Raw genomic sequence first — 23125 nt, forward strand, 5'->3', positions numbered from 1 at the left:
TTGATTGACCTAGGAAAGGGGATTTTGCCCACTAATCTGTATAGTTTATTGGTAGTACAAGCAGGGTAATACATATTGGTGATGGATTGCAAAGCAAAGTAGGCAATTTTAAAAATATTTTTGGTATTTATTTTTGCAAAAGGAAATTAACTTCTGGAACATCCAGAAAAAAAAGCAAGTTCAAGTCAAATCCACTGAACACTTTCAGTTAAAACAAAAATAAAACCCCACTGGATATCTTAAAATGGATTACTAAAGCACTTCTGAAATGTTCTAGACTGATTGTTCAAGTTAGATTCTTAAGGCTTGTGAGCCATAAGTTTAAAAAACAATTGTTTTTCCAAGACAGCCGTAAGAATACTCTGATATTCAGGAACTAATTTACAAACACAAGCATATTTCTTCTGATTTGTATTTCTGAGGGAAGATTTACTATGAATGATGGGAAGGTGTTGGATAGTCTCCCAGTGGCTGTTTGACAAAAATACTAACAAAAATTGAGTTCAAGCAGGCTCTTTTAAACAAATAACGATTCACCTTTACTATCTACTCAAAAATAAACTGCAAGAAAAAAGTAAACCGACTTTAAGAACACTTCCTTCTGCCTGTGCTACACGGATTGTTCCTCATTTGTTACCAAATCAGCAAACAGACTTACTGGAAAGAAAAAACTGGCCAGAAAATCAACAGAGTCAGTTTATGTTGGGCACATCTCAGGGTACAACTAGGTCTCTAGCACATTTGTCTGGTAAATGGGTCAGCTGTTTTGCAGCCAGGACCAAACAAGACAAACTGGTATGCAAGGGAGGAAAAGTACTGCATGGCCACGCTACTGAGAATACAAGTTGTTTCCAAATTAATGAAAAGCAGGAATAAGGATTTTTTAAGTCATACAAGGTGAAACCACAGAAGAAAAGAGAAGGAAGCAAAGATATGAAAGGATTAATTATTCAAGGCTAAATCATGACAGTGTAATCAGTAAAGCAACCCCCCAAAAAAGTGACTTTTAAATACTTACATTTTCTGCTAAGGAGTACAAGAGGTTGCAACCAGAAATACAACTAGGCAACTCTCTTAAATGCAGTGTACAGATATTTGGTAATCATCAAAGCAATGTTTAATGTCGATTCCTTCATGAATGTAAATTTATATAGTAATAATTTTGTGCTATCGCTGTTAACTATGAAAGAGTTTCAAACCTCTATGTACTGCTATTAGTGATAAAAGGGGAGGGTTGTTCTTTACTCTGTCAAAGGATGAGGGATACCTGGGTTGTGTTAGATGGTTCACCTGTCATGCCATGAACGTTACGTGCCCATCTGCACTCTTGAGTGTACACCTGTGGTTGAAGCCGGGCCAGTTATTTCACAAAGCTCATACCGGGAACCTACTCACACTATATAATCGTATCAAAGGGAATCCTGGCGGTGTGTAGCCACTGAAATTGTACCTCCAGGATCCTCTGGACCCCGTGTCATGGCAATGTGTGAGCAGCAATGGCAAGGAGATTCACTGGTACTTTCCTGAGCCCGTGTTAACAGTGCTAATGAAGCAACAATAGAAAACGCAAGAGGAGGTAGACTTTAACCCAGTTTTATTTACTTTATTTTCACCCTTTAGGAAACAGAACTAACCATGTAAAAAGTGGAGCCATGTCCTATTTGTGTCAGTAAGGACAACAGAGTCATGTTCAGCACATGACTCCTGAAGGTAATTAATGCCAAAATTGGAAGGGTAAACGTCTGGCATCGGTCATTCTTTGGAAAGGACTTTTGGCAGCGTGGCAGCTAACTCACTGGTCGTCAGTACAGTTACTGAAAAGCTGACTCTCTCATGAACAGTGGTTCACATAAGCGTCCCATAAAATTGATTTTTAGCATCATAAATGCTCAGATTTCCTTCTGGCAGTATTTCGCTGGATCCTTGAACATGACGGGAACCTTCTGGTTGACCAGATGTAACCAGATGAAAAGAGGTTATATAGGTCAGGAACTCTCCATATTTCCGGGCATAATCATATCTAATTTTGTAATACTATAACATCTAGCTTCTACAGAGTGCTTTTGTCCATGGATTTTAAATGCCTATTAAGCAAAGCTGAAACATGCTGTACAGAGGGGAAGTCACTTGCCTGAAATCACAAAGCCGACCCCAACAGATCTAGCAGTGAGCCCCAGTCCCACCATTCTGTTCATCATTTGGTCAAATGTATTGATGTCAAAAGCCTCATTCAGCATTGTCCCATCACATGGGTTGTCATACAAACACAAAAGCAGGCTTTCTCTGGAGAAGCCACAGCATAAAGATCAGGTGCAGGGCACGAGTAGAATGCTATTAACGCTATTTATAGAGATAGTATGCAGAAGCACATACATAAAATAATTTGGCTGGGATAAAGCCCATAGCAGAAGAGGGAGCCTGTCGCCAGTCTTGTAGGTGTATTGAATAAGGCAGATACGGACAACCTTAGATCCCCAGCAAGGAAGCTTTGATCAAAGTCGTTCAAATGGACTCCTTGAATTGAAGGCTGGGGAAGATTTATGCTTCCATTGCCTGTGAGAAATACCACAGGCTTCTTTTCCAGCTGTGACTTCATACCTTTCCCTGCCTCAGTTTTGTCGTGTGCAGAAGAGGGAGAATGAGGTTGATCCTTTATGCAAAGCATTCTGTGGTGGGAAAGTGATACATAACCGCAAAACAGGGTTTATTGTTAGGCTATTGGTAGTTGTTCCACATAATTCAGATAGCTACTATGGCTTTTCCTGGTGCTGTTTGAGTGAAACTTTTGCCAGCCCCCATCCCAAAACGATGTGTGAGTTTCCTGAATGTTCATGTTACTAGAAGTAGCATCTCTATGCCTTGTCTCACCTTCCCATCTCTCCTGAGACCTCTCAGCTGGAGCAGAGATCAAGCGGGTAAGTGGGAAGCAGGTTCTGAAAATGGGAGGAGTACGAGATGTGTCCAAATTCTGGGAATCCACCTCAAACCCTTACCCCACCTCTTCCCGCCACCTCCCAGTGCCCGCCCCCAGCTTCAGCCTGCTCCCTTAAACTGCTGCCGCCCCGTGCTGGGTTGGACGTTTTCGGCTGCTGACTGCCTGACTGCACCGAGCGGTCAGCAGTGCCCGGTGGGACAGACATGATGGTGCTGAGTTTAGGCAGCTGGGCTCCCCTGGGGCCTCTCCTCTCCCTGCTCTTTTCTACCAGCATGGCGGTAAGTGAAGAGACGATGTTAGAAAACACCTCGGCGCAGAAAGCGCTGTTGGGAGAAAATTCACTGAAAACGGTTTTCTTTCTTCTCTTCAGTACATTGCTACCAGAGAAAACTGCTGCATATTAGATGAACGATTTGTAAGTACCTGAACAATTTTCTTTTATCTTAAGAGTCTAATTAAAGCTTTCCTATGCTGATTATTAACTACCATTATCACTTGATCCTCGTTGTTATTTTTGATCCTCATTAAATGCGCTGTGCTTAAGCCCGTTATTTGTTAAGAGCGGTATACGCTTGGTAAAAAATGTACGGGAGGCTGCACTGTTGATGAAAGCATATATCCAGCAGACGCTACATGTAATAGTGTGCACTGTTTTCTTGCTATGTGTGCACACAGCGTGAAAGTAAACTGCCTCTGTAAATTCAAATACAGCAGACAAAGTGGCAAACGCCTGCCCTTTTTCATCCACAATTGTTTGTGTAAGCTGACCAGATAGCTGCTCTCCATTTCTTGCTCCTGAAACATTGCCAATTATTATTCTTTCGTCTTTAGGGTAGCTACTGCCCAACAACCTGTGGCATTGCAGATTTCTTTAATAAATACCATCTTACTATGGATAATGAACTGCAGGAAATTGAGAGAATTTTACGGCAAATTACTAACTCCACAGCAACAACAGAACATTTGATTCAACACATCCAAAGCCTCTATCCTCCAGAGAAGCAGAAACTACCAAGTGAGAATATAAAAATAACTACACAATTGAAAAATAGAATTTATGTAGTTCTTGTGTTTTTTAATTTGCCTAATGGCCACAATTTTATCCTTTGCCTGTTTTACAGATTCAATTGATGATTATACTCAAAAGTCCAAGAAAATAATTGAAGAAATTATCAGATATGAAAACACTATTTTGTCTCATGAAAATACTATACAGTAGGTATCTTCCACCTTTTATATCACTTGACAATTCAAATCGTTTCTTTCTATTCTTCTATCAAGTGCAACTGAGGCTCCCTCAGAAAGATTTTTTGTGCTCATGTGAACTGCTGTGCCCACACTGTCATTAGTAGCTGCTGAGCAAGACACTGAAGGATCATGAGGATCTGATATTGCATTCTCTGCTCATCTGCATAAGCCATTAATTGTGCAAGGAGTGCAAGATAAGAATGTCAGAAAGCATGGTGATATTTTTTTTAAGTTTGTTTTGCTGTGCCAGCTGCTCCTAAAATTTTTTCATGACTTTTTTAGGTTTTATTAATAGGAGTTTGTGCTGTAATGCAGAGTGTATGGAATATTTGTACGATCGTTCACTCTGGCTAACTTTACTGCATGTATCCATGTAAATCAACTCAGTTATGTAGCTGTAAATCATAAGTAACTATAAACTCAGTGGTAGTCTTTTGTAAATTGATATTGAAAATAAAATTAAGAACACCATTAACTTTTCTAGATCTTAAGATTATGTTTTTTGACATGAATGTAGAAAAATCTCCACTTCTGTGATGTTATATCAGAGATGATGTAGGCATTCTGACACTTGTAGCAGTTTATTTACAGCATTTATGTTTTACAAATGCATCCATAATTAAAGAGGAATAATTTATCATTTACTTCGGGAGAACAAAGGAAAACTTTCCATAGACTTATATTTGTACATTAATTACTGGTTTGAGTTTTCCTGACTAGAGTCAAGTTTTGCATAAGATTAAGTGCGTGCTTTCTCATTTTGTCTAGTTTCCTTATCTTTAAATATCAGTGCTAAGAGAGGCACCCCCTTTTACAGGAGTGTATGTAGCAGCTTGCTACACAGGTGAGGCATGTGTGCAGGGAAATGTGTATGACAGTTTACGAAGCAGCTGAAACAACAAGCCATTTTTATGTCTCTCTGTCCAGACAGTTGACAGATACGCATATATTGAACACAAACAGGATCGCACAGCTGAAAGAGAAGATTGCCCTGCTTGAGTCACACTGTCAGGAGCCATGCAGAGACACGGCTGAAATACAGGAGACAACTGGAAGAGGTGCACAAAATGCTTCTTGTAGGGTGGAGGGTTAATTCGGTTACAAGTATCGCCAGTTGGCATCACGGTGATGAGCTGTTTGTAATCTTAGGGACCATAGATTTCTGCAAAGGTATGTGAGATTGCAAGTTATGAAACCGGTGCTTCGATCAATATAAGTGGTAGGTAGATGCTCTGCAAAGAGAGCGTTCAGATGGAACAGAGGTCTCGCTTGCTCATTTGGCCTTTTTGGCCAAAATATGATTATCCCAGAATGTATGCTAAACAGGAGGGGCAGGAAGAGGTTTTCTATGGACATCAGACAAACAGAAGGCAATTCATTATCACATTTCCATTGAGTCACCTGGAAAAAAATATTTACTCCATTAGCTCAAAAAATGCCATTTTTGTTGCTGTAGAAATTAATGCAATGACTGTATTTTACATTTAAGTTGCTTAAGCTGTATGTGAGACTAAATTCTTCCTCGTTTTACACAAGTCCTGTGAACTTTAGAAGGTTTTTATGGCAATGACCTTAAAGTATGTGGGTTAAATAGCTAACTTTGCAACAATGACATTTGGATGAATTGTATTTCTTGCACTAAGAAAGTTACAATATCAAATAAGTGTGAGAGTAGAACTGTAGCTATATTAATAACAATCCTCTGAAAATCTTTACTTCAGATTGTCAAGACGTTGCAAATAAAGGTGCCAGAAAAAGTGGTCTTTACTTCATCAAGCCTCAAAAAGCCAAGCAGTCATTCCTAGTCTACTGTGAGATTGATTCATATGGCAACGGCTGGACAGTATTACAGAGGGTATGACGCTTATGTATTATTACCATGAGCAAGCTTATTCCATCAGCCCTGTTTTTATTTACCTACATAAGGTACGTAACTTTTTGATTGAGGTTTTTGGTTTTGTTTTTGTGTTGTTTTTTTTCCCCCAGAGACTGGACGGGAGTGAGGACTTCAAGAAAACTTGGGTTCAGTATAAGGAAGGATTTGGACATCTGTCTCCAGATGACACCACTGAGTTCTGGCTGGGCAATGAAAAGATTCATTTAATAACTACGCAGTCCGCTCTGCCATACACCTTACGAATAGAACTGGAGGACTGGAGTGGCAAAAAAGGGTACTTGCTCATGATGCTTCTGAAAATGACAGCTTAAAACCTACTGCTCCCACTGCTGTGTCAGTTTGTACAGCTCTCTGAAAAACGATGACCCTTTAGACCTGCTAACATGCATAGGACGCTGCATTGGCACCCTGTGTGATGTTGCCAGGCACACGTGTGTGTCTGAAGGCCACGTGCTGGCAGCCCTAGTTGAATTGGCAGGAGGAGTCTGTTTCTGCTCTTCAAGTTCCCTCACATCTTATGCATCTTATGGACTAGATGATTGTTGTAGGTCCCTTCTAACTGAACTATTCTATTCTGTTCTGTTCTGTTCTATTCTATTCTATTCTATTCTATTCTATTCTATTCTATTCTATTCTATTCTATTCTGTTCTATTCTAATGTATTCCATTCTCCAGGAGGGCTTACTGTCCTTGCTATTTCTTGAGACAGGCACTCCTTCCTCCCACCAAGAATTTCCTCATGACCAAAGCATTATGAACCTGGGAGTTACATATATGTGTTTACATAATGTAGATCTTTCATACGTCACTGGAGACTAGTAGTCAGAAACATGCCTGATGCTGGAGCACAAAAGTTGGTTAGATGTACATCTTGAACTGAGGCACACAATCATGCAAAACCAATTCCTTTTCAAATGCTAGGATGCCATAAATGCCTTTTCTGCAGTGCTAACACCTATGTATTTTTCATTTGTGCATATACTGGGAATGCAGTACGCTCATATTCATCGTTATCCTTTGTTAACAGCACTGCTGACTATGCTGTATTCAAAGTGGGAAGTGAACAAGACAAGTATCGACTGACTTATGCCTATTTTATTGGTGGTGAAGCTGGGGATGCCTTTGATGGCTTTGATTTTGGAGACGATCCCAGTGACAAATCCTTTACCTCTCACAATGGCATGCGGTTCAGTACCTATGACAACGACAATGATAACTTTGCTGGCAACTGTGCTGAACAAGATGGATCTGGATGGTGGATGAACAGATGTCATGCTGGCCACCTCAATGGCAAATATTATATAGGTAAAGTGTCTTCTAAATAGCTATAATGCAGGACACCACGTTTCAGTGACAAAGAGAAATGGGTCACTTTCACTGAGTATGTTTTGCCATCTGGATTTCCCAAAGCTGGCGTAGCCCATTCTTTGCAATAACTGTTAACACCAGCAGTAGGAACTTACGGCTGCTCTCCAGCCCAAAGTGGGAGAATCAGTCCTGAGAGAAGGAAACTAGGGAGAGAACAGCAGTGAACAGGGCCTGTTAGCATGCCCAGGGATGCTATAGAGGTATTAGTACTGGAAAAATGTGTGGGCACATTAACTATTTTAGAAAGCAGCTAACTGTTTTGTACCAACTGGATATTTTTTAGATGGTGTGTACACATCGGAAGATGCTGGTCCATCTGGGTATGACAATGGCATTATCTGGGCAACCTGGCGTGACCGGTGGTACTCCATGAAGAAAACTGCAATGAAAATCATCCCATTCAACAGACTGTCAATAGATGGGCAGCAGCACAACTTGGGCAGCGCCAAACAGGTTCGACCACAGGGCCGAGGAGATATTTAAAATGACAGCAGAACATTCTTATCATTTCAAACACTGAGCTTGGCCAGCTGAAGCGTTAAGCCCACTGCATCTTAGAGAAGTTGGCTTTGTTTAGCGTTTTGTCACAGAAATAGTTGTACTTTGATTTTAGTATACCTTCCACATTACTGTTTCTTTTAACAGATAGTTAAACAGATAGTCTGGTGATCAGAAATAATCCCTTGCCTTAATGTGTTTTAAATGTTACATTTTTAATTTCCAACTGGTATAAATATGTAGGAACACTATCAACATGTCATCATAGCCTTATGCACTTCTTTCTTTTGAAGGACATTAAAATCCTCTCTTTTTTTTTCTGTTATAGGTTGGAGACTCGTAAAGGGACAATTTCACAAAGACTGGTCTGAACAGGGAAAACAAATCTTTTATATCTTAGGCACTGAACTTACCTAACTTTACACAGTTCAATTTTGACTATAAAACACCGTTGACTGTAAAATGCCCAAGCCTCTTCCCTGAGCAGTGCTTACCTCTGTACATGGTTATTTTTTTCTGTACAAATTCTCAATAAATTTTTGATTATTACAAAATATCTGAACTTGTTATCTGTGCTCTTCTGTTGGCCAAACAAAACAAAGTAAACTTTATGATGGTTGGAAGGTTACTCTGATCAAACCTGTTTGATTCAGTCATTCCTGACTGGCGGGCCAATAATTTCTGCTCTTTGTTTAGAAGCAGGTGTTGGAGCTATTTCTTCATAAAAAGCGGCTTGTTTCCAAAAGTTTTCATTCTATTTTCTGATAAAATTGATTTGTAACATAGATCAAAGTACATAGCAAATTGAAAGAGGCCTAGTTTACTGCTGAAGGCTACTTAACTGAGCTTACCACGAAATAATGAATACATTTTCAATCAGGATGTGTTAGGAAGTATACTATCAATGATCAAGAACAGATATTTTACTCCAAAGCATAGATATTAACAAGTTTCTCGAATATCACTCAGAATAAAAGTTTAATTTGCTATATAGCACATAGAATCATAGAATGGTTTGTGTTGTAAGGGACCTTAAAGATCATCTATTTCCAACCCCCCTGCCATGGGCAGGGACACCTCCCACTAGACCAGGCTGCTCAAAGCCCCGTCCAGCCTGGCCTTGAATGTTTCCAGGGATGGGGCAGACACAGCTTCTCTGGGCAATCTGTTCCAGTGCCTCACCACCCTCACAGTAAAGAATTTCTTCCTTATATCTAATCTAAATCTACCCTCTTTCAGTTTAAAACCATTACCCCTCCTATCACTACACTGCCTGATAAAGAGTCCTTCCCCGTCTTTCCTTTAGGCCCCCTTTAGGTACTGGAAGGCTGCAACAAGGTCTCCCTGGAGCCTTCTCTTCTCCAGGCTGAACAACCCCAACTCTCTCAGCCTGTCTTCATAGGATAGGTGCTCCAGCCCTCTGATCATCTTCGTGGCCCCCCTCTGAACCCGCTCCAACAGGTCCATGTCCTTCTTATGTTGGGTGCCCCAAAGCTGGACACAGTACTCCAGGTGGGGTCTCACCAGAGTGGAGTAGAGGGGCAGAATCTCCTCCCTCACCCTGCTGGCCGTGCTTCTTTTGATGCAGCCCAGGATGTGGTTGGCTTTCTGGGTAGTATTACAATGTACAACCATTATTCCTGAATACTGCCTTTTTTTTTCATAAATATTTAAAAATTAACATATCTAGTACCATTATTTGACACACACAAAAAAGTTAAAATGTGCAGCAGAAATTCATGGTATTTTACTTGCATTTTCTTTTCCTAGATCTGGTAATAATTTTCCATGTAATCCACATACATAAGCAAACCCACAGCACAGATCAAGAACAGCAAAGAGTTTGTGATGCCGTCTGAATGTATTCACTCAGAATATCTGATGAGTGCATTTGAGGGGTACATTAGCAAATCACATTAGGTTTCTGGATAAATTTCTCAACAAAAAATACACTCAGAGATAGAATATGTATCTCTATCTCTGTCTCTGCCTCTGTATCTCAAGTTGATATATTAAGAAGTGAAATATGAAGTGTATCCCGGTCTTTATTTTTAGCTACTAGTGAGAGGTGAGAAGTTCACCTGGTATTTCTGAATAGCACATTCAAATGCTATATTTTAAAGACAGGGAGACATTACACTAATAAGACACACAGACACTCATAAGGCAGTTTATGCCACCTCAACATTTTTCCAGTTTTAGTGCCCAGGTCTCTTGCGAGCCTCCTCCTGAGCCTCCTTCCCTGGATCTGACTCTCCATTGCATGATAAGCTCCTGTCTGTCCCCCTGTCATTTTTACTGAGGTTGTTTTGACTTAGTTCAAGTTTTACCCTTGGCCAAAATCTAAGAGGAAGGCAGGTTTCTCAGGAGTAGGTGAGAAGAAGCCATCATTAAGCATAGGGTCAGCATGGAGTTAACAACTGGTTGGGATGAGGGACAGCCCCTCCACACCACCAATGGGTATATTTGCATGACTCTGTTGCACGCATGCAAGCAGCCCTGCTGCGTGGCTCACTGCCAGCCTTGACTCCCAACTCCTCACCAAGCAAAGCAGTTTTCCTGAACGTTTTGTGCCGTGAGGCCTCTCCTGTGGTTCCTTGTAGCTGAAGCAGCATGTGTAGAGAGGCCTGGGGGAAGGATGTGAGCTGAGGGCTGGCAAGTCCAGTCTGATCCTGGTTCTGAAAACAGCCACTTGAGCGGCATTGGCCAAGTCCCTTCCACTTTCTGTCTTCAGTTTATCCCGCCTATGACATGACTTTAAGCTTGTTATTATTTATATATTTACAACATGGAATTAAAAAATATTCCTTTCCCCTCTCTCACTTTGACTCCTGTATCCACACTCTGCTAGGTCTGAACTATGATTTGCCTCTCCCACTTTAGCTTTTGGCCACAATGATTTATTTTATGACAATCTTCTGTAATTACACACATTTCACTGGTATGAACTGGCATTTTATGGGTTGCTCACCAGAACTAAGATTAGCTTATTCTTCCAGTTGATTTGTTGATTGGTATCCTAAGTTTTCACAAATCATTTTGACCTCTTTGGAGAGGACCATCTGCTCCAGTGGTCAGGAGGGTCAGAGCTATCGAATCCAAGAAGCCTGATCTTTCGAAGAAGTCCTATGCCAGAATTCATCAGGGAGTCTGCAGAATGCCAGCACACAGTTAGATTCTCTGGGCCCTGAAAAAAAACTGGCAAGACTCATGCCTTTTGGGGCTCCTTTCCACTGTTTCCAACCCTCCAACTATCAGAAAGGGGCCTTAACAGTTCTCCTATTTCTTCTGACAATACTGTCACTCCAAAGCTAAAAGAAAAAAAGAAAAAAAAAGAAAAAGTGGATGAGGAAGGGACAGAGGTAGAATAAAGGTGGACAGACTGGAGGACCTGCTAAGTCCCTCAGTCCCTGGGACATTGCACGGGAAAAATGTGGGACCAGATGCTGGGACTGGCTTGTAACGAATTCAAAGGAGTTAGGTAGTCCGAGGAGCACACGAAGAGAAAGTGGAGCAGAGAGCTGATGCTGAAGGAGAATGGAGTCTCAGCCAAGGTATCCAGAGGAGAAACATGAATGAGCAGGTTAGAGGAGAAGCAGGCACCACCTGGAAACTGGTGGCAGAGACTGGTGGTAGGACAGGAGACAGGGGGAGTGCTGGACAAACAAGGGCTGGCTCATATCTAGGGCACACAAACCAGAGTTAAACCCCAGACTCCTCAACTATTACTGTGGCAGCCTGCCAAGAGCAGGGCAGCTGAAGAAGTGAACTGTCCTTCTGTCCTTTGATCATGAATTAAAGTTAAATCCAAAGTTTATCTAGCTCTTGGCCTTTAGCCTTTCAAACAAACACAGGGAGAAGTGACTGGATGATTGCAACATGAAAGCAAAGGTACGGGCTAAAGGTCAGGCCCCAATTCAGCCCTCAACTGGAAAGCCTGGGGAGCTCCTCCTTCACCCTGGCTTTATCCAGCAATCCCCTTTCCATGAAGCAGGAAACCCCTTGTAGCTTATCTAATGTTTATGATCTGTTATCAGCTTTTTCCAGTTCTTCTAGCCTTGGTGACCGAGTTTTACTTGGACCAGAGCTTAAGTTTTCTGGATTTGAAGGTCACCAGAGAGCTGCACCCTCCATCAGGGTCAGAGGAGTCCAGTGTTACACCGGTAGCCAGTACCTGGGACACCACCTAGCAATTTGTCACATCCTCTGTCAACGTGGTTAAAAAGGCAGAAATTCTACTGCTTGATGTGCTCTGACTGCTCTTGATTTTTAAGGCCTATTAAATTACAAAAATAATCTTCAGAGATTACTGAAGATCACAAAATCAAGCTCTTGCAAATTGGGAAAGCCAGAACTAAGGTGGCATGTCACATCGTGTCTGAATGATGAAGGATGCTTTAGTTGTTGCATAGGTTGTCACGCATATAGTGAGTAAGTAAGACCAGGCAGGGCACAGTTGTCTCTTACTTACAGCTGATACCCTGCAGAATGAGGTGCTATTCCTGCTATCGTCACCCGGGTCACTTGGGTGTCTTGGAGCTGGCTGCTGGATGTTCCTCCTGAGACCCCGTGCAGGCACAGAGCTGCAGCTGCCGGCAGCAGGATCTGCACGTAAGGTGTGCTCTGAAGACTCAGACTATCAAAATGAATCCCCAAAATAAATAACTGCTTTTTGACAACCTTAACTGAAAGTTGTGCCCAGGGAATGAATGTTTGTAATGCACTGGGGCAGCTGAGTGATGAGCACCATAGGAAAATCCTTGAACTTTAAACAGCCTGCAGAGCATCATCATACAATGAAAAGAACGTACAGCTCTGGGCAGCTGTTTGCCTGCAGACCACCATCCATGCTCAATGTGAGGAGGAAGGGGTTTGGTGGAAGAAGCATCACGTGTGATCCTGGGGTAAAGCACAGCCCGCAAGTGTACCCACAAGGAGAGCACATGAAGGTTGTAATAGCAATTCTCATTTTCCTGAGCACAGAGGTCCTAAGGTTGTGATCTTTGAGTAGAGTTTTGTATCAGTCGTGGAAGTTTAAGTTAGAGCTTGTTGGTTTGAGTGGGAGACTCTCCGTGGACCCCAGTATATTTTGGATGAAGCCCATTTTACTCGGTTCTGTAAAATAATTAATCCTAATCCTGCAAGACTTCCTCTCATTGTGGTCATTCCCTCCTTTAAGCATTTTATTGTCCTATGAGCTTTTTATAATTCTTTCATGGAACCGCTGCAACAGTGTGAACAAAACTGTGTAGGACTTGGAGCAGGGAAGCATCACCGGTCTTACCCTTGCTGAAGTTGAGAGCTGAGCATTTTGGTGTGTAACCACCATATTTATTATCTGCTTTGAGTTCAGGAGCTGCCTTACAGACATTTATCAACCAAACAACACAGCTATGGCTGGCCGATCTTCAAACTGAGCAAAGGTAATATGTGGTCTGTTTGGACAGTTGTTGCTGAAGTTAGCTGGGCTGTCTTGTTGCTGAAATCAGAAGAGGTTTGTTTCATCATAGTATTACTGGCACTGTGTGGGATTCAATGGAAGACTTTACAAAGTGTGTTGCAGGGAATTGAAATAAACAAAACATCTTGTTCCAGAATAAGCTTAAGCCTTAAATATAACAGAAACTCTTAGTCATGAAAAACCAGGTCCTGGTGGTGTAGGTGTTAATCGATGTAGCACCATCTTACCGAGCTCTTCTGCTACCTGAGGATATGACTCGCTATTGATGATATTGGTATAAGTTAAGTTATGTTTAAGAGGGTTTTTCTAGATGAGAGAAGCATGAAATGCAAGGACAGAAATGGGAGGAAACAAAGGGTCCAGTTCAACTGCAGTGAACTGTACATGGAGAGGGTTCAAGGCTCCTAAGGGAGAAAACAGGAGGAAATGGAGAGGAAAGGAGGATAAGGCAAAGCCTGGGATGGCTGCTGGAATGGATCCAAAGCTAAAATCAGCTATTTTGAATTAAATATGTTTTAAAATGCCAGAGTCAAGCTTAAACATGTCCCACTAAAGCAGAACATGATGTAGAGCTTTGTGAATATCATAAGGTTTTAAAAAGCCAAGAGAGAATTTTGTTCTTTCAACTGATTAGGCCCACATTTGCTCAAGTAAGGGTTTTCTTGCTTGTTCCTCTCACTGCGGTGGCAACTTTTGAGATGGGCAGCATCCCTCAAGTGTCTGAAAGCCATGTACAACACTGCCCAGTAACAGTCAGGCTTGTTATAGGGCTCACAGCAGCACAACATTATCACCAATTGCCACATAGAAGCTATACCCATTATACAAAAATTTAAGGAGACATGACTCCTTAGGAAGATTTAGTTATGCTTAACATCTGTCCTGGGACATTTTCAAGTACCGCTCCACTGTGCTCTTCATAAATATGTGTTCATTTCAAACAAATGCTACTTGATAAAAATTTATAATAAACCATTTGTGTAAGAGACGGCATAATGTTAAACACATCATGCATTATACAAATGCCAGTAAAGTCCAGCTGTAAGAACTGGTGTAAACTGGGCTCTGCACTCCTCAGGAACTAATTTTGGTTGATGACCACATGGTCACAGATAGACTGTATCAACCTTTCTTAGACTACTACTTGCTTTAGAAAGCCCAGCAAATTTCACAGCAGTGGAACACAGTCACACAGAAAGGGCAAACCAATGACTTGCTTTTCCAAATATCAGCTCTTTGATTATGCTAGCTAAATGCCCATCGCACAGAGTGTGTGTTTTCCAGCAGGTAAGCATTGCTGGATCCCGCCAGGTCCTGCATACATACAGTTGAACATCCAGTTACAAGAAACTAAGCTTTAGACAGATTTTTTCCTGGAATACATGGTGTTGCCTGCATGTTGGTGTTGTACAAACTTATCTGGAGTAAATAACATCAGAAACTTGTGCAAGAGGCCTTAAGTAATCACCTAAGGGGGAGGGGAGCACTTGGCATGTTTTATCTCCAAACAGAAGGGAGCATAATGATTAATCTCAGCTTTGCATTAAGGTTTAAATTGCACCAAAAGACCGGTGAAGAGCATCCTTTCAGTCAGAGTTGTTCTCACTATTCTCCTGAAGATGATATCAATGAGGATCCTCTGTATGTTGCTGTGCCTCAACTTAGCCTGGGTATGAGTTTGCTTACTTGATTCTTTTCATATCTTTATATTTTGAAGAGTAAGCATTTATTTAATGTTCATTCATTAGTTAGATACATTTTGGCTATCACCTAACTTGTAAAATTCAATGCATACACATATGCACAAGCTTACTGTAACCACTTCACTGCTGGACTTTCATCAGTAGTTTTTGAGTATCCAGTGCTCTACTTTTGCTTAATTCGGTTTTGCTGAATCTGCCTGGCTTCAGGAGCAGCAAAGCATGTACATTAACATGAATTCATAGATTCATAGGTGATGCTTTAAGTCTTAAATCTAACTGACTGGATGCTGGTGGCTCCAGACAGCCAGGAATTTTCATGTTTATTAGGATGAATGACTCATAATACCTTTATTATAAAATACGTATCAAAAAAAGAAAGGATTCCTGTGGCAGCAACATCAGGTTAAACTACAGCTAAGAATCAACTTTTAGATAAGGAAAGAGATAGACTTGATTTTCAACTATGCTAATATAACCTTGCTCTTTTCTCATTGAGGTCTTAGGTCGTAATCTCATGTTAGATTCTTTACGTTTCTCTTTGTGACTGTTTTTTGAAGAATGTGCATGTTTTAACAAAGGACAGAAATTACAGGAAGCGGATGGGCCAAAACAGAAGCGGTCGCACCGGAGCTGTCAGTGCTGAAAGGGCACAGACCACCTAAAAGTCAAATTTCTATTTGTTACTTTTAAGAGGCACTTGGGCCACATCCTCAGGATGCATCACACCAGCGTGAATCTGCTGATTTTAGTAATGACATTCCACTTCCCCAGGGCTGAGGTTCTGGCCCTGGAGGCTAGAATTAGGAAAACTGTCTCTGCCTTAGAATTAAGCATTAATCATAAAAATAATTAATCATTAGTATCTTCAAGCATTAATTATGCTGGTTGAAAAGAAGATAAAGTATGCGGAGGAATCCAGTCAGACCTAATTACATCTCAAGCCCTAAAACAGGGCTTTCTTTTATGAAAAAAGAATTCTTTTCCAGTCTTTCACTAAGTGATAACACAGTAGGAATCCTTACAGTGTTTTGGTTTAGAATTAGTTTTGTATACATGCACTTACTCTTCTCATGTTGGAAGAAAATCTCAGTATATTTATTTCTTTTCTTTCCATTAGCATAGTGGAGTCCATCCATCACTGACATTACTATTTTTATTACGATGTTATTAGCTTTCTTGTTCTTTATGCCAGGCAAAACACGCTGCTACAGGCTTACAGCTAGCACTGTGATTAAAATCAGAAACACTGTGGGGAAAACTCTCTTCATATACATCTTTAAGCCGGTTTTGTGTAGACTGAAGGTGGTAGAATGAAAATAGAAATTTAGAAATATTAGAAATAGAACATGGGATTTTTTAAGTGTTTGCTTTAACTTAACCAGTTTCAATCTAATTTCAAGTTAATTTTATATTTACATGCAGAACACAAGGTATCTGTGGAATGATATTATCATGATATATCCTGCGCATCACCAGCTCCCTGCATAGCAGAACTGATTTTAAGAGATGAAAAGCTTTATTCTGACAAAACAAACAAAATCGTATCGTACAAGAAGTGTCAGGAATAAAATCCTTGTGGTATTTAGTGTGATGCTTTCCAGATGGCTGTAATTGCCACACATCAGCTATGCCACTGAGTGTTTGAGGACATTGGCATTATATTTCTGTTGTCTTGGCACCTTTTTAGTTAATCTTGGTTCTGCTCTTCCCCTTTTTTCCTCCTGGCAGGCACAAGACGGAGAGAGTGCCTTCGAAAGGGAGGGTGCAGGAGTGCGTGGTCCCAGGATCGTGGAGCACATGTCCCAGTCCTCCTGCCAGTATGAGAAGAACTGGCCCATCTGTGCGGACGATGACTGGGTGAGCAATGAGCTCTGGGGGTGAAAGCAGGGCCCATCTGTAGGATGCTCGCAGATCTCAGCTGCATCACTACGATGGGCACCGTGCAGCCAGCACGCAGTGGGGCTTTAGGTCTGAGGGAGGACAGGCAACGCTTCACGTCGGGGCAGCCTGGAGAGATCTCCTGCGGGGAAAAAAAAGAAGATGGAAAAAAATGAGGAGAAAGAAAGAGGAAGAAGAGAAGTTTGCAGGGCTGCAGAATCAGAAGAGAAAATAAGTCTGGAAAAGAAAGATGACATAAAAGGCAGCTATTCCTAGAAAAAAAAAAAAGGAGGATTTCTTTTCAGAATTTTGATATTGCCACTTTTGGAGTTGGTAAAAAAGAAAGGCAATGGAAGGAAAGATGTGTGACAAAGAAAAGAAATAGCTAGAAATAGCTTACACTTCACTGGTTACTTTTTAGGAAGTCAGATGACAAAGTGTTCAGGAAAAGATTCATAACAATTGACTGGATATCTTTGTGTATAAACTGTTAATTTGTCTCTCTCTTGCCTCTTGCATCTCAGCCCATCTCTATGCTACATTTATTTGATGACATCTTGGCAAAGAGCTTTAGTCTGTAAGAACATTAAGCTTATCTGAGGAAAATTCTGCTTAAATAAGTTGGCCTCTAACGTCCTTGCTCAAACTGGGCAACAGACTTCTTACAGCAGCCCTTTGGGAGAGAGAGAGACATATACATACATATATATATACGTATGTATGTCATATTTCACCCCTGAGGAACAGCGGAGAGGGAAAATTAAGGGTTTACTTGTTCCTTGCACACCCCTTCTGGCAGGTGTCTGCGGATGCGCTTCACTGATTCCATCACACCAGTGCCAGAGGCATAAGAGGTAAAGGATCAGCCCCCAGGTGGTTTGTTCCAAGTCACACAAGTCCTTGGCGAAGTCGTTGGATGAACAGGACAGGACATCTGAAGAGAACTTGCAGAATCTTGCCCTAATTTTTTTTTTAATGTGTTTTCGTTGTTGGCCAAAATTCTGCAAACCTAATGTTAAAAACAGGTTTATTTATGAAGATTTTGAGACAATTATTTCCCTCTTCCAATTTTAGGGTACAAAATGTCCATCAGGCTGCAGAATGCAAGGACTGATTGATGAAACGGACCAGGATTATAATCACAGAATAGATAAAATCAAGAAGCTGCTTGCAGAAAATCAAAACAACTATAAAAAATCCAATCGGATAATTGTGGAAACCATAAACGTACTAAAACCAAACTTGGACAGTGCTCAGCGTGAGTATCTCGCACCCAGTTTTATTATCGATTGCGGAATTATTTTTTTTGTGCATAAGAAATATGCAGTGGAAATATATGCTGCACTGGACCTCATTATCAAGAGCCAGAATAAACATAGTAATACAAAATTCTTAACTGCTATCTGGTAAAAACTAATTAAATTTTTACCTGCTCAGTACTATGAGAAATATGTTCTTAATTACGTGTTTTAATTACATATTTTAAACTACGCTGTTCTTTTAGGAAAGAAAATCTCACGTGCACGGGTGACTGTGATGCATTTCTGTTTCAGAGACTGATGAGACTTACGGTCACTTGTCGGGAGAACTGAGGCGGAGAATTGTGACATTGAAGCAGAGAGTTATCACTCAAGTAAACAGAATTAAAGCTCTGCAGAGCAGCATCCAGGAACAGGTGGTGGAGATGAAGCGCTTGGAGGTAGGTAGCAGCTACATAATTTCCATTCTTTCCAGGAGAGCTACAGAAAGAGGGTCTACCCATTATACGTGGTGAGCAGTGCTGCCTCTGTAAGAAAACATGATGCAACTCCCACAAGATCTGACTTGCTGAGGCAAATCCCCAAATGATTTTTGGATTTTCTTTTGTGCAGCTTGGTTTTCTTTTCCTGCTCAGGAGGACTCCTGGTCCCATCAGCCCTCTCAGACAGGCGGCAAGGATGTTAGATCTGCTGATAACTGGCTCTATGTGAGGCATTTCTCCTGCTGTAAGGAGCTGCTGAGCAGCTAGGATGACGGGGATGTGCCCTGTCCTTCCCCGGTGCTGCCACCACTGCCCGCAGACAGTGCTGGCATTAGAGCCCGTCTTCCCAGGTTGCGGCCAATTCTGCTGATGGTAATGCAAGGAAAAGTCCTGGCACAAACAGCAGTTTTGCTCAAAAGCCCATTTTTATCCCTGGATACAGCGTTTGGATCATTTGGGAAAGCAGTGGTAACCCCAGGATGGCAGGCCTCACAGCAGGGCCATGACAAGCTCTGGGACATGTCCAGTGTCTTCCCCTCTCCTTGGAGGACCTGTTTCTGCCCCAGTCCCCAGGGAGTGTGCCCAGCTCTGCAGCACTCCCTCCAAACACAGGAGGACACCCCTATGGCTCAAGAATAAAGGGAGCAGAGATTGGGAACATGCTACAACATATTTCTCCAGGGAGTTCCTGTGCACTGTGCTATTGCACATGTCGTATTTACAGTGGAATAAACCCAGGAATGCTTTCAAAACTGAGCTTTGGAAAAGCTTAGCTGTAGGTGGGAGGTACCAGGGCAGCTCCCACCTTTCCCCAGTCCAGTCAAAGGATACACTTGCTTGAGAAAGTCAGGAAAGCTCCCTAACCAAATTATTTCTCTCCGTTTATATAGGTGGACATTGATATTAAGATACGATCTTGCAAAGGAACCTGTGCTAAAAGCTTTGATTACCAGGTGGACAAAGAAAGCTATGACAACATCCAGAAGCAGCTTACCCAAGCCAACTCCATCAACTTGCACCCAGAGCTTCAAACAACCACCTTGAGCACACTGAAAATGAGGCCACTTAAGGACTCAAATGTTCCTGAGCATTTTAAGCATAAGCCTCTGCCTGAAATGCAGGCTCTGAACATAGTTAATAACATCAGGCAGATGCAAGCGGTATTAGAAAGATCAGAAACAGACACGAACCCCTCCCGAGGCGACAGCTTCTATCCCATGGCAGAATCAAGGGGGGATGGACCTTCACGCACCAGCAAATTAGTTACTTCTACTCATGGGAGAGAAACCCATGGTCTGGGAGACAGAACCTCCTCCACTGTTCGTAGATGCACCAAAACTACCACCAAAAAAATTGTCAGCGGCCCTGATGGCCCTAGAGAAGAAGTAGTTGAAAAAGTGGTTTCTTCCGATGGCTCAGACTGCTCCCATTTACAAGGAGCAGGAAATGTTGGAGGGGAAGGGAGCGTGTACCATGTCGGTGGGACAGATGGCTTCCACAAGCTAGACAGTTTATTCCCTGACATAGAATCATTTTTTACCCCTGACTCTCCATCCACCGCTAATAGGCACTTTGGTGGATCTAGCAGCATTTCAACTAGCAGCCACGTAACTGGCACAGGCAGTAGTCACTTAGGTACTGGAGCATCCAGTCATTCAGGGACTTACGGGGGGAAAGGCAAATTTACAGACTTAGGAGAGGAGGAAGAAGATGACTTTGGAGGACTTCACCTTCAGCCATCTGGATTCCCATCTGGCAGTGCAAGTCACTCCAAGGCTGTAGTGACCAGCTCCTCTTCTAGTTTCAACAAGGGAGGCTCCACTTTCGAAAGCAAATCACTAAAGACCCGTGAAATAACTGAGCAGCTAGGTGGGGTGCAACATGATCAGAGTGCAGAGGATACCCCAGACTTTCAGGCACGCAGCTTCAGACGGACAAGAGTGAAGCAAAGGACAGCCAACACTGGGAAAGGTACACAGGCATCACACAAGTAGTTACTGAGGTAGTGGAGCCAAACTCCATCCATAACCAAACTGACACATTGGTTTTAGATACTGCAGTACAACAGTGTAATGATAAAATGCAAGCACTGTGTCCGTTTGTTGCCACCTCAGAAACAAAAAGGGAAATATTTCATTAATACTTGGGTATCACATAGACAATTCACAATTTAAGAAGTATGTAAAGTTTTCTTATCTCAATTCTTTCTAATGTTGCCTGTCACTATACCTAGGGTAGTCCAAGACATGTTTAACAATTTTCCTCAGAGATATTGGTACTTGGATCCTCTGAACCTTTTATTAAATTTTGCTGATAACTCCTGTCAAACCAGATCAACTTTTTTTTTTAGACTGTGATGATATCCGCCAGAAACACACTTTTGGTGCCAAAAGTGGCATTTTCAAAATCAAGCCAGCGGGATCCAGTAAGGTTTTGTCAGTTTATTGCGACCAAGAGACCACTTTGGGAGGATGGCTATTGATCCAACAGAGAATGGATGGATCAGTGAATTTTAACCGGACCTGGCAAGACTACAAGAGAGGTTTCGGCAGCGTGGATGGCAGAGGGCGAGGAGAGTTCTGGCTGGGCAATGAAAACATACACTTGCTGACTCAGAACGACACTCTCCTTCGGGTAGAGTTAGAGGACTGGGATGGAAATGCTGTCTATGCAGAGTATATCGCACAGGTAGGGTCTGAAGCAGAAGGGTACCCCCTTGCCGTGTCCTCCTACGAGGGGACCGCCGGGGATGCGCTGATCGCCGGCTGGCTGGAGGAGGGCACCGAATACACGTCCCATGCCCAGATGAGGTTCAGCACCTTCGACCGGGACCAGGACCGCTGGGAGGAGAGCTGCGCGGAGATGTACGGGGGCGGCTGGTGGTACAACAGCTGCCAGGCGGCCAACCTCAATGGCATTTACTACCTGGGAGGCCACTACGACCCCAGGTACAACGTTCCTTATGAGATCGAAAACGGCGTGGTCTGGCTGCCATTTAGAGCCTCTGACTATTCCCTTAAAATTGTTAGAATGAAAATCAGGCCCATAGAAATGCTGTAGAAAAACAGGCTTTTAATATGTCTGTTACAAGTTTAAAAGATTTTTTTATACATATATATGAACATGATGTATTTTTACCCTGTGAATTTGAAGGCAACTGGACACATCTGTGGCTTAAAAAATAAACACTGATTAATCATTAACAGAACAGCTCTTCCGTCTTATTTATAACTGACAAACCCTTTCAAGGAAATATTGATTTTTAAAACCCTTTTTATATAGACTTTGTCTGTGTCTTTGACCATGTCTATGTCTATGTCTTTGGCAGCTCACACCTTGACTGGAGATAAAAATATTTATAATTTGAATTATTAACTTTGTTTAAGCGTGTTAAATAAGTAAAAGAATTTAGAATTATGTTCACCATGAACTCCTGCTTCCACTAACATGAACCGTGAAAGTCTGATCGACAGTCACACTTCTAGGCCATCTCCTCTCATTTCCATTTCGAGGGGAGCACAACAGCAGCAGGATTCCATTCCTAGGCAGAGCGTGAGTGGTTTGGGTTCTCACTTTTGGCACACACCTAACATGGAGTACACTTTGATAAATGATGCATGCATTCTAATACTGACTTTTAAGGATATCCTAAGCTTTGATTTTACAAATACGGAGGTAGACTTTCAATCCCATTGGTAGTTTCCTGTGCATACTGTAGCTTTGAAATAAGACAGTTCGTGAGAACTCATCAAAATACAACTCCCAAAACAGGCTACTATTTTCTAGTGACCACTAAAAGGTTACGACTGTAACCAGCACAAGCAAAATGATATAACGTGGATGGTTATAGTATATATTTCCTTGGTTTAGAATGTTTTTTGGCACATGTGTCAAGCAAGGACTTTTCTACAGAGGAGGGGTTTAAATCAGCAACTTGCTGACAGTGTGTGGTAAGGATTTTTTAGGAGAAATCTGGATGCAGGAAAAACTTCTTTACTTTGAGGGTGGCAGAGCACTGGCACAGGCTGCCCAGAGAGGTGGTGGAGTCTCTGTCTCTGGAGACATTCAAAACCCGCCTGGAACGTGTTCCTGTGCAACCTGCTCTGGGTGACCCTGCTCTGGCAGGGGGATTGGACTAGATGATCTCCAGAGGTCCCTTCCAAACCCTACCATTCTGTGATTCTGTGCATGGAAAAACAGTTATATTGATTACACAATTACACAAGAACATGCTGTATTTACCTTTATACCTTATGACATAAAATTACACAAGCATTTACTCTGTTTAATATTTCTGTGCTTCTATTGGGAAACAAGCATGAGCAAACTTTCCTTGCCTCCAATCTCACTGGCCAGCGTGTTTCATACCATTTAACAGTATCATCAAATACTGGCA

The 23125-nt window shown here is 41.9% G+C and overlaps 2 protein-coding genes across 2 annotated transcripts; both read left to right on the forward strand.

The window, feature by feature from the left end:
* The first annotated feature begins 3060 nt into the window (after window positions 1-3060).
* On the forward strand, window positions 3061-8477 carry FGG (fibrinogen gamma chain). The gene is made up of 10 exons (XM_054204168.1): window positions 3061-3213; window positions 3306-3350; window positions 3767-3950; window positions 4057-4150; window positions 5111-5241; window positions 5905-6038; window positions 6170-6354; window positions 7108-7385; window positions 7732-7901; window positions 8275-8477. Exons 1-10 carry the CDS (start codon window positions 3139-3141, stop codon window positions 8287-8289), a joined length of 1311 nt encoding a protein of 436 aa, XP_054060143.1. The 5' UTR covers window positions 3061-3138; the 3' UTR covers window positions 8290-8477.
* A 6464-nt stretch (window positions 8478-14941) lies between these two features.
* FGA (fibrinogen alpha chain) lies at window positions 14942-21935 on the forward strand. Its single transcript, XM_054203595.1, has 6 exons — window positions 14942-15077; window positions 16839-16967; window positions 18063-18246; window positions 18542-18687; window positions 19620-20700; window positions 21080-21935. The coding sequence occupies exons 1-6, from the start codon at window positions 15027-15029 to the stop codon at window positions 21787-21789; spliced, it is 2301 nt and encodes a 766-aa protein (XP_054059570.1). The 5' UTR covers window positions 14942-15026; the 3' UTR covers window positions 21790-21935.
* The last annotated feature ends 1190 nt before the right edge of the window (window positions 21936-23125 follow it).

The sequence above is a fragment of the Rissa tridactyla genome, chromosome 5 (assembly GCF_028500815.1).
Source record: "Rissa tridactyla isolate bRisTri1 chromosome 5, bRisTri1.patW.cur.20221130, whole genome shotgun sequence".
NCBI lineage: Eukaryota > Metazoa > Chordata > Aves > Charadriiformes > Laridae > Rissa > Rissa tridactyla.